We start from the raw sequence: 18,538 nt of genomic DNA, 5'->3' as shown, positions 1-18,538 counted from the left end.
TAAGTAACTCTAAAAAAGAAGCAATTTTGGAAAGAGGAGTCCTGTCTTTAGAGATTAAACCCAGTGGGCTAAAATCAAAGCTAGAGACTTGGTATGGCACATTAAAAATGCCACAAGAATTGCTTGTGTTGCAATACTAAGGTATTAAAATAATTTGTCTACTGTTAAAAGGTAATCTGAAAAAAATAAAAATCAAGCCATATTTGTGAAATATTTGTGAACATTCCTCTTCCACTAGTAAAACTGCATGAATTCTTTTACTTCATTATCCACAATATACATCAAAAGAGACTGCAGTATTAAAGTTTTGCTTTCCTTAGCAGTTTATACATATAAATATCTCAAAGATGGGTGCCAAGAGGAGGGTCCCAGGCTCTTTTCAGCACTCTTCAGCAACAGGACAGGGAGCAATGGCCATAAACTAAAACAGAAGTTTCACCTTAACATAAGGAAGAACTCCTTCACACCGAGGGTGGCAATGCAATGGAACAAGCTGCCCAGAGGGGTTATGGTGTCTCCCTCTGGAGAAGTTCTGCTCAGGGTGAGCCTGCCTTGGCAGTGTCATTGGACCAAATGATGTCCAGAAGTCCCTTCCAACCCTAACAATTCTATGATTTAACAAAGCTATATTCCTTTCAAGTGTCTTTGCCCAGTAACTGTATTACCCTAGAAAGCCTGGAGAAAAGTTTCAGTGCTATTTAAGACTTGCCTTTAACTACTGAAACTTTGGCTAAATCCTAACCCTCTGCAGCACCATATGAATAACAAACTGTGTGTTTTCAATTGTGCTATACTTGAAATTTAATAGGAGGGAAGATTGAGCTTTTTATTTTTTTGAATCCTGACTTCATTTATGTTAAATCCAGACAAGGTCAGATGCCTTGTTCTCATTACACCTAAATCTGATGCAGATGAGGATGCTAAAGACATCCTAATGACTACTCCAGTGAGGCTCTTCTGCCAGTAAGATATTTTCTGCACAGGCTTCTCTCACCTTCTGCAGTATGTGTGCAGTGCATCTCCAGATGTAAAGCTGGAGCCAAAGATGAAATGCTGCCTCTGTTTTCCTACTCCACAAGAATGGTCAGTGGTGGAAGAGGTACCCTTTTTAACACTGCTTTCCAATGATATAAAATCTTTCTTATTCAGTATTAATTATTGTTCATGCAGGGGTCTACCAGCCTGTTTTCAAGAGCTATCCATTACTTCCCAGGTCACCCATTACCTTCACTCACATTATACAGTAGCCATTTCTTCCCATTTGGTACAGTGAAATAATTTGCCTCCAGGAACCTTCAGTCAATAGACTTGTGCCAAAGGAATAGCAACACTATCTCATGATGAGTTTTCTGGGTCCCACAGACATAAAAACAGAGCACTTCAATCCAAGTGAGTTGCACCGCAGTTTTGCCCCAGGACCCAAATGAAAAGCAAGAGGTTGTTAGAATTGTCCTGCAAGGCACTGCATCTCTTCAAATCCTAGTTGACTATGTTCACCTCTGAATCTCTTTACCACAATTAAATTTTAAGGCAAACTGCAGAGGTGCAGCCACTGATTTCAGGGAAGATCAAGAACAGTGTCAGAGATTATTTATTAGGAAACAATAAGTATCTGCTACAAATGAAATTGAAAAAAAAGGCAAATTTCAAATAAATTAGTTGCATCTTCAAAGAACATTGTTTCTCTTTATTCTTTTAAGGAGAGCCAGGTACTGAGAGTTAAGAATTCAAAAGCTCTTAGACGCTGCTCTGCCAACCTCCCTTCTCCCTCACTTCTCCACCCTCCCCCTGCCCCAGAAAAAAAACAGGAAACAAAACATCTGCTAAGATATTTTTATGCCTTCTAGGAAGCAGTAGGTATGATAAAGATGATCAACCAGAGAATCAGTCACTTAAGAGCTCCTTGTTGCTGATATAAATATCATCATCTTTCCTGAGGACTCAAGTTAATTCTTTGTGGGTTTGTAAGCTTTAACTTTGTTACATATATAGACTACCAAGCTCCCTGAAGTTCTCACCATTTCAAGGATTTGAGATATTTGCAAGGTTCTGGTAACTCCAACTGTGGTCAGTGCATATCTGTTGCTTCATTCTGGATACACCTGATTACTGCACACAAGCAGATCACAGCAATTATAATCATTCCATAGTACTGTGCAATGAGTCTGACATATCTGGACTTACTGGGCATTTTGTCCAGCTCAGATATCCTGTCCATGTAGAGCAGCATCAGTGCAGTCTAACATTAGACTTACTCTCCATGCTCAGCCCACAGCACACATCCACCACTAAATGGAAATATGGAAACCATATGCATTTGTGTGCCATCTATCAAAGGCTTTTTAGACATTCTTTTTTCCTTCCTTTTATTTAAGTTTTCTTAATGTAAGACCCTTGGCTGTATTTTGTACAGCTATATCTGAACAAAACCCCAATTGCATTTCCTGATTAATGATTTTGTTCAATCAGAAAATTGATAGTATTTAATTACTGAGTTTTGGGAAGAAGATAAGTTGATTTGCCCATTCTGGCAAAACAAATGCATGATCTGTGGTTTTGACCATTTTAAACTATGAATCCTCACAACGTGACAGACAAGGTAAAACTAATTTTCACAGATGGTATGTGAAGGGAGACAGTCCCAAGAATAAAAATCTTCCTTACAAAGGCACAGCTGATTAAAATAATTTCTTTTACAAACAATTGCACAAACAGAAGGATGCACATGAGAGTTCCACTTTACATGGGCTCTGCTACACCACCAAATATACTCAACAAGCACAATTCTGGTATCCAGATCTACACAGTAAGGATGGCAAAACTCTTACAGAAATGCCACATTTAAGACAGCTTCTTCCTGAATCCAGATTCATTGATCTGTCTGATATTTCTAGAAAGCTAACTAAATTAGGGAGGTGTTTGTTGGGGTTTTTCTTCAAAGACAACAAACTAATGGGAAATGAACACAAAAGATTATATGAAGCAAGCCAAGAATTGAGTTCAGAAAGTTGTCTGGATTGTTCATCAGTGTATACAATGAAGACTCTAAACCAGACTTCAGTGAGCAACATCGAGACTTTCAGCCATGCCAGCACCCTGATTGCTAAGTATTTTGGCTTTTTTTTTGTGCTGAGCGTAATAAAGCAGTAATTTGCAAGTGAACAAAGTAGATCTGACTTAAAAAACATAAAGAGCTGATGTGTTCAGTAACAATGAGCTTTTATTGTGTAATTTTTCAGAACACAGAAATACTTGAAGGGGTCTAATCTCATTTGCAAGTTAGCATTTTTTAAAAATGTAAAGGCAATCAGCAGCTCATAACAAGCCAGCAATGTGGAAGTTTGCTCACAAGCAATGGATTCTCCTCTCCCTTCACTGAAAACATACACAGAGTACACAGTTGTTCAGAATAGCTTGATGCACTTCAGAAGAACCAAATAGACTAAAACCAAAATGTAACAAAATGTCACCGAATTAGAATGTATAAAATATGTAATAGCTTTACACACAGAAGATAAGGTCACATTCTTGGTAACATTCTCAGACTGTTTTCAATAGCACAGATTTAATTTAGTTGTTCTGTCTTATTCCAGTTTTGGATTAACTGAGTTTACTAAATAAAAACCCTGGAACTATCAGTCTTGGGCTCAGATTCCTAGCCTGCTCAATAGATTTACCCTCATTATATTTTACCAACAAGCACCTCTAGTTTAACCTTCTCTATACACTTTCATCAGAATCCTACCCTATAATCACATCAAATATCTAAGCTGATTTCCCTAAAATAAATGGGCTGAAATTGCTAACTTCTAACTACAGGAATTAAGGTACTAATTCTCTATTCTTACAGTCAGCAAGAAATGTGGGTTTAACACTCAACCTGCTTTATAATCCACTTTGTGGAGACATTGCTTAAAGTGTGTTAGCTGCAGCATTAACCCACTTGAAAAGCTGAAAGCTTCACCTCAACTTACACAGTAAGCTTAGGTAGCAAGCCACTAGTTAGAAATGATTTTGAAAACTGATCACACCTGCTTCTGTAGCTCAACAGAGAAGAGAATTTTGCAAGCAGAACATCAAGTTTACAAGATTAAACCAAGTAGTATGTTTGGGGTTTTTTAGCAGAACATCTGTAAACTTTAATTTGCAGTATTTAGATAAAACTTCTTCAGATTTAAAAGAAAGCTCTACCATGACAGAACATTATCTTTTCTTAAAACCCATTCTCTATTTCTTCTCATACTGTAGAGCAAAGCTGACTAATGTGTCAATCACAGAGATACTAGGTAGTGAAGATTACATTTATTTAATTTAATCAGCTTTTAATGCAACAACATACTAAGTTTGTCTGTTATCAAGAGCTTCCAATGAGAATATTCCTCAATATCCTAGACAAGTCTATTCTGACACTATCACTTGAAAAGTTACAAATTTTCAGTCCTCTTTGCTGCATTCATGATCAGTCATGATCTTGATTACGACTTTTGTTTACCTGAGCTGTTATCACATACCCTTTTCCAGACTATGTAAACAACCCTCTCAATCTTTCTACAGTCCATTTTCTAAACGTCTAAACTTCTTATCCTTCTGAGTTCTTGGCAGCTTGCATTTTTCCAACAGTGTGGATCCTCAGACCTCATCAACACCAACTAGAGTTGAACAACTTCTTCAATTCTTGACAGTTTTGTTAACACACATGAGAATAAGTTTTGTATTTTTTTCCAGATACTGCTGTTCTGTTTGCATTGCACACCAAGGTGTGTGAAAGATCCTGGTAAGTTGTACTACAGAGCCTGGGCACTTACACAAAAGAAGTATCCTCCACATCAGACCCTGGATGAGTTCAGGCTATCTGTAAAACAGATTATTTTTGCAGGCATTTGCTGAACACTCAACCACTTGCTTTCAGTACAGGCTCCTGATTATTTTACAGCTCTGATCCACTCAAGCTTTTGCAAATCACACTTAAGCAATCCAGCTGAAGCCCCAGAAAAAAGGACAACAAAACAAGTTCATTACACCAGTTAATGTAACAAAAACCATTCTGTTTGAACTCCACAAGCTGTTAGAGCACAAACAAGCTACAGAGGACGAAACCTTGCCCCTTCTTCTAAATGGCAAAGTCTTCTCTGCCAAATATTTTCTGTAGTTGCTTATGTGCACTCAGCACTATTAATGAGGGCCATAATGCAGACAGGGTACTACAGCAAAAGCATTTTACCTACTGTGGTCTCCCTTAGGCTAGATGATGTGCTAATTAGTATTCTGTGCTCAGAAATGCCTTGGAAATAATTACAATGCTGCAAGTTAATAAATTTAACAAAATCATAACACTACAGATTAATAAAATTCCATCAAACTCAGACTGGAAACAAAGTAAGCAAAAGTTTGCTCATTCAAGAATGAACACCAGCTGCACTTCTCTCCCACAACTAGTTTCCTCAATATAGTTTGTGAAGGTTAAGGAATAAGTGTCTGGCATAACTTGCATGTCTTCCTTAAAAATCCCAAGCGCTACCATATAGCCAGGCTGATGGGCCCAATGTAACAGAATTTGAGCAAGGTAAAAAAATAGTGCTTTTTCTTTTCCAAAGTAAGGCAGAAAACCTGGGTTCTAAAAAGAATTTAAATTTCCAAGTGTATGAAGCATGCTATATACAAAATGATTGGAAACCTAAGGAGAGGATAAGGCTGCAAAGACATGGTCAGGGTGCAGATGCTTGAAACCAAAGAAGCTCAAGTTTTCAGCCCCAACCAGACATTCCTACAAATGTGCTACTTTGTTTCCCAAAGCAGTGCACATCATCTTTGACAGCCTGAGCACAGAAAACACTGGTGAATTCAATAGGTTTCATAGCTTACATCCCAGCCCTGAATATGGTTCCTAGTATGGTTTGGTCCTTTCACAGATTTCAGGGATGTGAGGGGAAAAAAAAATTAGTTCCTGGGGAAAAACAAAAAATTCTATCACAGGTATTTCTAATACCTTCAATTTTGACAGTAACTTACTGCTTATTTCAATCAGAACAAACTAAGGGGTAGTGGAATAAAAGAAAACTGGATTTCATGGTAGTTTTCAGCATCAGACAGTACAACTTGATATGAAAGGTAAGTAAATTCGAGTACTCTATCATGCATTTCCAAACTATAATCAATATTTATTCTGTCAAGTCATGTCCTGCAAGTATTGATTTTTTGTATGCTGTTGGCCAGTTCAAGAATCTGCCCAGAAATTGTCAGAGCATTTACACCAATGCAAAAGAGCCCCAAGTTGACAGATGGGCAGGCTGCCAAGGAACAACAAACCTGCCAGACCATGAAATTAGTTCTTTCTTGTTCACCCAAAGCTTTTTCCACACGTTGAGGAGTCTACATCATTGTGCTTGTTGGTTTGGGGGTTGTTCTTTCTTTTACCAGTACACTAACTTTTTTTCTGAAGTCATCAGTTGGGAACAATCTTTGCTCAAACTTGAAGTAAATACAAGCCACAGCTATTAAAGACTTCAGTGTCCTGTCAGTTTTGCTTATATGCTGCCTAAGACATAGTATTAGCCTAGAGCAACGTAACAGAAGTACTGGCAGTGTGACTGGCATGTCAAAGACTAGGGACCTCAGTCACTTTCACTTATGATGTGCCCCAATATCAACAAAACAAAACATTTTTGTTCTTACTGATGTAGGACCCACAGTAGACTTCCCTCACGCCTCCTTAATATGATTCCTTAAATAATATCTCGCCCTGAACTTCTCTTCTATCACCAGTTTTCAACCTGAAGCAACTGTCTAGTAAATGAAAATCCTCTTGGGTTTAATCCTAATTAAATTTGCATCCATAAATGTGCAGCTTCAGTCTGCACATCAAATAATTCATTATAATAAAAAGGAATTTATGACCCAAGTATCTATTAGCCCTCTTCTGATTCTAAATTTCCATTTATCACTTGCAAATTCTGGGAGACCTGAGCTGGACAAGAATTTTAAAGGCTTAAAGGTCCCAGTCACTTCAGTACTGTGACTCAGTATCACAACCAAACAAAATGTTACTGCTTTTTGCCCTGTGTAAACACTAAGAAGGTTAAAACAGTTAGAAATGCCCTTGAGTCAGTTGGCATCACCTTGTGATCATAAATGAAGTAGGTGCACTACAAAGGAACTCTGAAATGTATTTTTCACTTAGTGAAAGCTTGTTATTAACTACCTGTAAATAAACCCAAAAATTATTTCATTTTCTTAATTTAAAAAAAAATATTTGTCACTTCCTTAATGTTAGAAATTGCAGCTGTGTTAGATGAAGCTAAATTTCTATTTAAATAAAGTTGCACTTTTCTGTTTATTAACAAAAGGTATTTCAAGTTCAAGAGGTTTTGGCATCTCAGAACTACCAGCTCTCCTGTTTTCAGACACAGAAGAAAACTGTTTTCATTCCAACAGGCACAAAGCCATTATCAGGGCATATACAGCCCTGTATCACTGCCAGATCTTCCTCGGTAGAAGGAAGCACATTTCCTCTAGCTTGAATGGACCTGAAAAGATTTGCAACTGTGTAACCCCAAGGACATGCAAAGATTGGTCACTCCCTCCATCTCTACTGACAAGATTTAGCAATCTTTAATTTTCAAGTTTAATTGGGAAAAAACTGTAGGTGTATTTTTTGGGTTTTCTTTTTCATTTATTTCAGTATTAACCAACTGTTCAATATGATATAGAAGTAGCTTTCTGCTGTTTGTAAAAAGTAAAATATATCCTGCTATTTTTTTTCCTAGGCATTTTACTCTAGGCAACAAAGTAAAACTGCAAATCACCAGGCTTTGTTTAGTCTTGCATCTGCTGGTCTCCAGGCATACACATTAACAAATGTACAGGGCACCAACTGCAACTATTTAAAAAAAATTAATACCGAGTCAATTGTTGCACTTTTTTTATGTTTCAAACTCTCACCACGTGCAAATTCTTATTTCATTATTTTGTAGTAAATACCTCAATGAAATTCAAAAGCATTTGTGTCACTCAGGTTAAATTCCTGAAAAAGTGTAATTTTAAGTGCCCCAAAAAACCAAGGGGGGAAAAAGAAAACAATATTTTAAAAAGTTCTCTTCTATACTGCCATTAATACTCAAGAACTCAGCCAGTCACATGGAATTTTAATCAAGTGTTCCTAAAGTATTTTGCCTTTGGCCTGAAAACAAGTATGATGCATTTCAGCCCAAAGCGCAATTTTTAAGGAAAATTCTAACAGACTGAGAGTTCAAGTAGTTTAATTTAAAATTCAGCAATGTTACAGTGACACTAAAATAATAGCGAGGCACATTGGATCCCGCCTGAAACTCCCCAAACATTTTTTGCTGATGACTGTGGGAAACAGAGCAACATGGGTAGAGCTGCAGAGTGGGCAGCTTATTTCCCATTGTCCTTAAGAACAGAAAAGATAAGGGAGGCTGCTCAGATTTTAGAGAGATTGTATCATCTGTCAATACTCTGTGATATACAAAAAGGGTTTTCCTCCTCAGGGCAAACATCCTGACCTCCTCCCTGCCACTGTACCACCAGGAATCCCCTTTGACCCTCTTTCCCTATCACTCTTGCAGGAATCTCAGCCTACCAGAAAGGCCCAAACTTTGATGTATCTATTACCACTATTAGCCATGGCAGCACAGCAACAAGCAGATCTTTCCACCAAGTACCCACAGGAAAGTTTCTGAGCAGCCTGACATCACAGGAGCTGAACATCAGCATGGAAACCTCCCTCCCACACCAAGATACCCAATGAACACAGCTGTCCACCAGCAGCTCTGTTTTGTACCTATTTTGCTTCATCACTGCCTTTAGGTCACATCCTACTGCTCATCACTATGGAAAGATAATCAATTCATCTGGAAGCCCCTCACGCCATCACATACATCTCTTTCTCACTGCCTGCCAAGGGTTGCCTCCACCACATCACTGAAAACCTGCACTGCACTTTGAAGAATCATTTCTTCAATTAGAAATATCCCCCTTACAATGTCATCAAATATGCACAAAAGTAAGCTGTCCCCAGTGTGACCACTCCCAAGTAAAGACTGGTCATCCAAGAACAGACTCTGCATTTGCTGCATGCCTTTAGCATTGATAAACTTGCTCTGGAGAACGTTGGCAGACACTCTGTAAACCAACTTCAAGGAAGATTAATTGGGATAGGTCTGGAAAGGACTTAATTCCTGTAACTTCTAGTTTAAAATTCATGTTTACGTCTAAAGACAATTTCAGTATCAAGCTCACATTTCTGCATTAACAAAAAAATGCGTGGTTCTTAAAATTCTAATCAGGTCATAGTGAGATTTATTGATAATACCTAAATAACCTAGTTACAGTAAAAAAAATATCACAGGGACATGTAGCAGACTTGCTTTCTATCTACAGAAACTTTTTCTTTATGCTGTAAGAGATATATTATCACATAGGAGTGAATTGAAATACTTTGGCAATTAAGACACACACAAAATGAACGCATTAGTTAGCAGCTACTGAAGGAATGAAGGACTGTGAGTAGATGTAATGCAAAGCACAGCAAGTCTCCCCAAGCCAGTGAAGTAAATTTAATCCTTCATTTTGCCATCTAAATTTTTATCTCTTCAGCATATTTTAAAGGGTATTTTCTAGTAGAAAGCATTGAGCACACATTTCAGAGACTACAAGCTAAAGTAAATAAAAGGGAACCTAGAAATTTCAACAGCATATATTTCATGACCCTAATTTAAACCACAGGGTATGCACAGATCTTGACAATTCAAAGAACCTTCACGTCAAAACTTCTCTTATCTAGCCCTTCTCAGCCAATAAAGTAGAAACAACCTAATCATCAGAGTCATTGGCACACTGTTACAAACCATTTCTGCCTTCCTGTCCTAAAACAGCGGCAAGATATGCAGAAACGACAGCACAGCAAAGGAAAGTAAAATGTATGAATGGTATGGCACGGAGAACAGCATAACACACTTTAGCTATTCATGCATTTGAATTAAAACCAGACAGGAAAATGCAGTGGAATCTCTTCCATAGTTTTATCAGTAGTGGAGCACTTTCAGGAGCTGGATTTCTCACTTCTGTAAAGAAACAGCCAGAAACAGGGAAGGTGGAATTCAGTTAACTGGTTTTTAAAGTACAGTCCAAGTGCTGATAGTAGATTCTCCCCAATTCACTCACTGTCTAGATACCCTTAAGTGGATCAGGAGTCAGTGAAGCCTGGCTGGGCTCTATCCAGCCTGGCAGCAGGAGCATCAGAGATGCAGTCAGGCTCCCCAGGCTGCCATCCCTCCCAGGCACCCAGCCTGCCCAACACCTTGTGTGCTTCCTGCAAAGCTCACTTTGCCAGCGTCCACAAAAATAAGAGGGATAACTTGGATCCCTGCTCCCATGCTCCCTGGCAAGGCTGCACCCAGGCACAATCAAATTGCACAGGATGTCTCAGTTGCTAGTGGGCTTTTTTCCTCCCCTTCCTACACAAACATTTCTTTACACACATCTTTGGCTTTTGTGACAGAAGGCAAAATTCCAGTCATGCTTTCAAAAAACCTGATAAAAGCAATCAATACTAATCTAAGCTACCATCAGTGACAGCTCCAATTCACATTTATGCTCAGTGACTGAATTCCAATGATTTTTACAGTCAGTGAGAAGTATCCCACTGATTTGCAGAGTTAGGGTTTTGCTATTAAAAACTTCTTGCTTCATTGGGTCACAAGAATAAAATACTAATCAAAGAATCTAATCAAGACTAGAGAAGTTGCTTTGAATTACCTGTACAGGTTCTGCATTGTCCTCTCAGACTTTCAGCAAGTTACAGAAATACAGTTAAGAAGGTAGTGGACATCAGCCTACTTTCAAGGTCACTTTGAGCAAGCAGCAAAAAAAAAAAAAAATGCAGGCAGAGCCAAGTAGAAAAAACAAGTTTCCACTTTGGGAAGACCATTTCTTAAACAGCTTTTTAAGCTTTATTTTCATGCGGGAATCAAGATAGGGGCTGAGTCCCACAGCACAATAAATGAGCTCACAGAAAGGAATTACATTATGCTTGCAAAACAACTTTCAAATCTGAATCTTTAATCTAAAAGAATTGGTTAGGGAATATCTCTGACAGAGCTGTTACTGTATCGAATGACAGTTTAAAAAAAAAAAAGGCAGCAAAAGCTAACAAGTTAAAGATGACAAAACAGAAAGAATTTATTGCTGAAGGCTGACATCTACTCTGCCTACACAAAGCAGCAGTGGGATCTTCTCGGCCTTTGCCTGGTGGGAAAAGCCCAGAAATGACAAGGAAAAAACCAACCGTGTCAGCCTACCAGCCCATCAACCCACATTAGTTGCTGCTTTACAAAGCCTGCCAAGTTGAACTTGTGGAAAGGGCAGTGGGTGAAAATGCCTGCCATGAATCCACCCCCTTTCCAATGGCTCTCTGCTCTCTGAGCTCACATGGCCACTAGAACAGTCACGATTTTCCAGAGATAATTTAAAAAAAATAAATAAATAAATAAATCAGGTTTTCAGGTAAAACCAAAGCATTCTATGTCTATGTTTTGCCCTGCAGTTTTCAGGAATTGTAACTGCTGTTTCATATCAGGTAAGTTTAAATTATGTGCATCTATTAATATTTGTTATTAGAATACTAAAAGTCAGTTTCTAGTATTACAATTATATGTTTTCCTATTTTCAGGCTGTTATTTATATCTACTGTAATTACAAAAGTAGTCTTCCAGTTTTCCTGTAAAACTGTTACACATATAGCTTTTAATACTCAAAAATGTGTATAAAATAATTATTTTCAGGAAAAAAGCTTTTTTTCCCAGCCTCTAAAAAAGAGCATAGAATGATTGAGAAACCATTAAAGCCCTTAAATAGCAAAAGTAACTAAGACAGAATAAACACAGACATACCTAGCCTTATTTTTGCTCTGACACACAAGCAAATGAAGTACTGGCCTCAAAGACATAGAGCTGTACCCATATCAGCAAGCTCAAGAGGCTCAGAGATATCACTTGAGTACCTAAAAGCATAAATAAAAAAGTTTGACTGATGTGCTCCTAAGCTGGCTACACCAACTAACAAATCACAATTCCTGCAAGCTGACCTAACCAATCTTGCCTTGCAAAACTTTTGCAACACTCTGTTCCTCTGTTTGGTCAGGATGGGATGTCTGCAGGATGGAAAAAAAAAGAAAAAACTTTTAAAAAGTAGGGGACAGCAACAAACCCCACCTGAAGATCTTTTCTGAGACTGATGCAAATACCAACAACTGATCAAGATACACTGATAGCCCTAAACTTCTAGAGATGCATTTTCTAAGCCCTCAGGGAATGGGGAAAATATTTATGACAGACAAATATTTTTTTTATCTTAATCTTCAATCTAACTTAGAATGCTTTCATGGGATTTTTCTCTGTCACATACCTTTGTACTCCAAGCAAAAAGAAAATGGTCTGTGGCTTGTTGGTGATTTCTTGATAAATAAATCGGAGAACAAAACACAAAGCAGATTTTAAATTTAGGGCTTTAATCAACACGAAGCACATCTTCCTCACAGAATGTCCATGATGTCCTTTTCAGACTACCAGAAAAAAATGACATTTCTCAGTTCTTTCTTCTTCTCCCCCAACCACAGGTCAGGTCTCAATCAGCAAAATTTGTCCCTAGTTGAGATCAATTACTTTTTTGCACTACATATTCCTTACAATAAGATAAAACCTCATTTCTATTTAATAAAAGGTTCAAAATCTATTTGTGTTGCTTATCATGAACTTTAGAATCCTTTTAACTTTAAGACAATGGTATCCACAAAATCAGCATTCCTGAGGACATGCAATGTGGCCTCTGTTTGAGGTGACATCATTAACAGGTCATCTAAAATTGACCTTTTTAGAGTGCTATATAGAATAAAGTCCACTACATTAAGACTTTGACAGTCAAATGGACTCAGAGGAAACAAAAGCCAAGTGCTCTGGTATTACATCTGCTCTTCCACAGTTCTGATGGGGTGTACCAAGGCCAAGAGACATGTGGCTCTGCAGCTCCGTGTTTCCAGGCCCAGCCACTAGTAAAGCCGAGCAAGTATTCCCCACAGGCACATACAGAGCCACCCACATAATGCAACGGATATGTGGATATATGCAAATACATACGGCCAGCCACACATATTCACAAAGACAGAAACACACAAATGGAACCATCAGCAAGGGTTTCATCCTGTTCCCTGCTCCAGGGAAAAACATGGATTCAAACACAGAGATGGATTTCTTCAATGCCCATCCATAATGTGGATTTCTTAAATACCCGAAGTTGGAGACTCACTGGACCCAATAACTGTGCTCCCCCACACCCAAGACCTTCCCCACTGCTGGTATCTGGCATGTGAGCCCCTGGGGCCCACAGCTCCACCCCAGCCACGGAGGCACAAACTGCCCCGCACACACACCAGCCCCATCACACACACACACAGTGAATCCCTACACACTCACTCTTTGCTCAACCACTTTGATCCCCGCATCTTTGGCCCTTCCTCCATTCATCCCAAAATAACTCCTGTGCAATCCCAAGATGTTCTTCCCCTATATCCCAGGATGGGCCCCATACCCCTGTAGACTGCCACCACCCCCGTCCTGTAAGCTCTAAAGAGTTGCTCCCATAACACATCAGTGGCTGTCAGAGGAGAGCCCTGGCAGGGGCTCATTTCTCCGGGTTCATTATTTATGTTGCTCCACCTTGATCTTGTGTTATTTGTGGGCGGACATGAGACTTCTCACACAATCTAAGAACTTAAATAGGAGCTAATAAGTATCTTGGGGCCCTGCTACTTAGCCCACCTAAAGACACAAGAGATGTACAGGTTCACTGTAACTGAGATTTCCAACCTTGAGGAAAAAATGGAAACTTAAGCCAAGTATACCACTGTACCAAATTTTGCCAAAAATTAAGAAGTTTTTACCTTACCACAATGTTAAGTGATTCTGCCTCAAACTCCTATCATATTTTTGGCTCACTGGTCTCCTGCCTCACACTGCAAGCTGCAAACAGCACTGCTTTTAAGTTTTCCACAAGCCTCAAGAAACGTGAAGTTTCTTTTAGTGTTCTCTTACCAGGAAACAATATTCACATCAGTGGAAACATAGGAGAAATGTTAAAGGAAAATATTTAGACCTAAAGGCAAACTTTGCAGGGGATAGAAAAACCTTCTCATTTTCTAGAACAGTTAACTCTGTTGTAGATGTTGGGGAAAAAAATGGTATTTAAGACTGATATTTACAAGCCTGTTGGGAAAAAACTGGTATTTAGGACAAGGTCTGTTCAAGCCACTAGCATACATGAATCCAAGATGCAGTATGGTGAAGCACTTAAGATACTTTTTTCATCTCATTCAGGAAGTAATTGTGAATAGAACATCTAAGTCATCTTGAAACTCCAGAAAAACTTCCTCCAAGTACATTCTGGAAGTCTGTCTCTCTGTTTTAAAAGGGTCAAAAGAAACTATTTCACTGCACAGAACACCTCTGAATGCATGAGGTTGTAGTGAGGTAGCTGAGAGTGTAAGATCCACCTACCTAGCCTCACAGACTAACAACCAAATCTACAGTACCCCAAACTTCCGTCAAATGCTGTAACTCCTACAATTACAGTATGCTACTTCTTGAGGTGGAACTCACCACCCTGAGTTAGGCACCAAAGAGCCCTTCTTCACTAACTGGGATTCACAACCACCCCTTGAGTGGTGCCAGGCTTGAGTAACCTAGTAAAAAACAACTAAAGACTAAAACAACAAACAAACAAACCAACCCCAGCAGACACTGGTTCAATAAAAGAGTTTCTCCCAAAGTCTAACACATTATTGTCACTTGTGGCAAATAAATAAAAGAGAGGGAGGCCTGTACTTATTTCTCCTTACATTTTGAGCATTGTAATGATCCAACTGAAGCATCAGCTTTCTGTCCTTCCAGAAGGAAACTTGCCATCTTGGCTGTACAGTAGTTCCTTTTAAAAGAGAGGCCTGGAGAGATTTCACACACTCCTCCTCTGCATTACCTGTCACAGCAACTTGGTAATACAGCACTCTATTCAGAGATTGGAGATATGGGTTCAAACCACCTCAAACTAAGGAGATTAACATAAATCTCCCACTGCCTGGGAATGTGCTCTAACAATGTAATTTATATCACTTATGTTTCAGCAAAGAAATGTGGTTGCTGACCATAATGTCATAATTTGTATATTAGCCGTAGCCTAAGAATACTTGCTAAACCAGATCCTTGAAGTGAAGCAGGTCTGAAACCCAATGGGTGACAGGCATATGAAATACCTATGTTCATCTCTGCCCAGATGGAGTACCTTAGCAGGGCCATTCAGTTCCCTGAGCATCAACACTTATCCAAAACCCCAGGCAGGAACCGAGCAGGCTACTTCAGCACACCAGCTTACACAAACAAACTGAGATGCAGCTGAGGAAATATTTAGTCTACAACTATTGCCTTCCAAGTTAACACTACCACAGGTTTACAGTAGCAAGATTTTTTTTTTAATTACAGAAAAAATCACCTGACAGTGGCAGAGTCAAATTTACGAAATACAGGCAAGAGTGTTCAAAATCAATAACTGATTTTCCTTTCTACTTTGAAGACATGTATCACTTAACTCCAGTATAACAAAGAATGAGTTCCAACAGAGCAAAGCTGCTGCAAGTCTCCAAAATGGCTTTTTGTTTCTGACATTGTAAAATAATTCCTCTGTGTCTAGACACTGAGTTACATGTTCCATGAAGAGTTACTCCATTAGTGAATACAAAAGACTCAACAGAAAATGCAAACCAAACTTTTCACCGTGATTGGAACACTTTAACAAAACACCTGTAATTAAAATTCCAACTAAATTTTATAGCTATGTAGATATTAATCTTTAGGCTGAAAGAATCAATCATTAACTTTCAAAGCTGTTCAGTGCAGTGACTTCAGTATCGTGTGTTTCTTTTTCTTAGAATGGACTTCAGCACTTTCTCACAGACCCTTGCAACTGTGGTACCCTCCAGTTTCTTCATTTGCTGACAGGACAAAAGCAAAACTGAACAGAAAAACAAGAAATGCTTTGACTTCTACCACAGCCCTCTCCACAACCATGCCAAGATCCCCTTTTCCCCAAACTTCTCTTGACAACTGCTCTGAGAAACCTTTCCATCCTCTCTTCAAAATGTATTTTTACCTCAACAAAATGCTTACAATTCTGAGCTTAAGTTGTTTACTTTCTATAAAAGCAACATTGCAATTCTAATCTGCATCACATTCTTCACATTGTTTTAGGATCAGTTATCTTGAATTGTGGCTTTTGTAAGGCAGTTCACCACCAGGGGGGTTGAAACTCACAGCTTCCTCGGATGATCTGTGCTCTCACGCTGAGAACGAATATTCTATCAATTTAATCTAATAGGAGGAATGGTCTCTCGACCTGATCTTTCAACTAGAAAAACGTAATTATGAACTTAAATATTCCCAGGAGGGGTGGCTTAGAAGCAATGAAATATATTGGTAGCTTCAATCACTGACATAAAAAGCAAGTATTTTATCCAGATGCCTCTAGCAGCCATGGGCTGCTATATAAAAGCTGTCCATTACTGCAGTGAGATCACTGCAAATGTCAATGAAAAAACCAAAAATGGTATTTGCTCTTGTCACCAACACATGACAAGCTTCAGGAAAATTCCATCCTTTTATACTGCATGTTATCATATATATTCAAATAGGAACTAGTATTGAATTAAGGTTATTTGATGTAAGATGGTACCTTAAAAAAAAAACTAGAAAGCAAAACTTATATCACTTTGTCTGGCAGTTCATTTGTTTCTAAAACTGAATTGTCCTAACCCAAGTAAAGCATATTTATTGTCAAGCTGAGACATATGCCCTCTGAAATTTACTTGGGCTCGATTTTGTCCTTTTTACCTAGAGGATATTTTGTACACATAATTATATTAATAAACACTGGCTTTTACTGCAGCTTGTAAACATCCAGATGCTAATCTCCTGCCCTATATCCATCTCAAACACCCTACTTCACCATAAAGAAAACAAGTCATGCATCTGCACAACATATGCCTTCCAACCATTTTCCGTTCAAGATTTTTTTTTTTTTTTTTAATAAAGACCTAATGGGACTGGGGATTCATGTGCAGGGAGTAGGAATCGGCAGAAGTTCTGCGGTGGACCCCAGCAGCAGCTGACCCAAGCCCAAGGTGAGAGCATCTGGTGTCTACCAGCGCTTCCCATCACGACCCAGCACACCGCAGAGCCAATCACTGTGAACCCAGCAACAGAGTGAGCCGATGTGCTCAGCAACTTGGTCTCACCAGGACAACGCAAGTTACGGCACTTGGAACAAAGAGGGTGCGTGTGATGAAGTCATTGGCAGGGTAAGAACTCGGCGCGGAGCGTTCCGGTGTCCCGGCCGCAACGCACCGGCCAGCCCACGTGCAACAAAAAAAAAAAGAAAACTTTCTCAAATTATCTCCATTACTTCTTCATGCTACCTCTGCCTCGTGCCCGGAAAGTGGTTTGGAACTCTTGTCGCTCCTTATAAGAGAGCCTAATCTGGTTTGTATTACCGGCAGCGTGCGGCATCCTTCGGGGCTCCGGCTCCTCTCCCTTCCCCACAGAGGGACCCCCAGGACTGCGGCCCGTGCCCGGCCCTGACCCCATCTCCCGCCGGGACAGAGGTTCCGCCGGGGGCTCCCGGGCCGCCGCAGCCCTCTCCCCGGCCCAGGAGCGGCGGGGTCGCCCCCTCCTCCCCCGGGTCTCTGCCGCTCCACAGCGTCTCCCACAAAGGGAGTGGGCGGCCCCGGAGGCGGCCGGGCCGAGTGGCCCCCGCCGCCGAGGGAGGAGAAAGGACTTCAGGAAAGTGGGGGAGGGCGGCTGCAAAACGTGGAGATGGGGGAAGAGAACAGGGATGAAAGAGATGGGGGAGGCCGTCGGGAAGCATGCGGTCGGCACTTGCGGAGCCCAGCCCGCCTCCCACAGCGGGCTGCCTCCGCAGCCCAGCGCGGGCCCCGCAGCGGCCGTGCCCGGCGGGGACGGGGACCGGGACGGGGACGCTCTGCCGAGGCTGCCCCAGCCCCGCGGGGGCCAAAGGCTGCCACGGGACGCGGCGGGCGGCTGCAGACCAACCCCGCAGGCACTGCCCTGCTTGGCACTGCTCTGCTCACCCCCGCACCCCCGTTCTGCGCTCACCTCGGGGCTGGCCCTGCCCCGGCACGCACAGCAGCGAAGTCGCCGCCAGCAGTGCCAGCAGCCGCCGCCCGCCGCTGCCCATCGCTGATGCCGCCGCTGGAGGGACGCTGCTCGCCCCGCCGAGCCCGCCCGCCTTATATGTGCTCCCCCGCCGCCCCCGGCCCGCCCCGCCCCGCACCACCGGGGGCTCGCTCGCAAACCCCCCTTTCACACACACCCCTCCTCACACACACACTGTCCCCCTTCCTCACACGCGCACTGTCCCCTCCTCACACGCTCACACGCTCGGGGACCCGGAGCCCCGCACC

The 18,538-nt window shown here is 40.8% G+C and overlaps 1 protein-coding gene across 3 annotated transcripts in view; it reads right to left on the bottom strand.

The window, feature by feature from the left end:
- Positions 1 to 18,326, bottom strand: part of LAMA1 (laminin subunit alpha 1) — a 99,917-nt gene extending 81,591 nt beyond the window's left edge. For all 3 annotated transcript variants that reach the window (XR_005259820.1, XM_038163629.1, XM_038163621.1), the window contains exon 1: positions 18,231 to 18,326. Coding sequence is in view for 2 of the 3 variants with exons in the window: in XM_038163629.1 (XP_038019557.1) it covers positions 18,231 to 18,312 (82 nt within the window). In the remaining variant the exon portion in view is untranslated. The remainder of the gene's footprint in view (positions 1 to 18,230) is intronic.
- Positions 18,327 to 18,538: the final 212 nt, after the last annotated feature.

This window comes from Motacilla alba, chromosome 2, assembly GCF_015832195.1.
Source record: "Motacilla alba alba isolate MOTALB_02 chromosome 2, Motacilla_alba_V1.0_pri, whole genome shotgun sequence".
NCBI lineage: Eukaryota > Metazoa > Chordata > Aves > Passeriformes > Motacillidae > Motacilla > Motacilla alba.
Note: the sequence above shows the minus strand (reverse complement) of the source record. Positions and strands in the feature narration are given on the sequence as shown.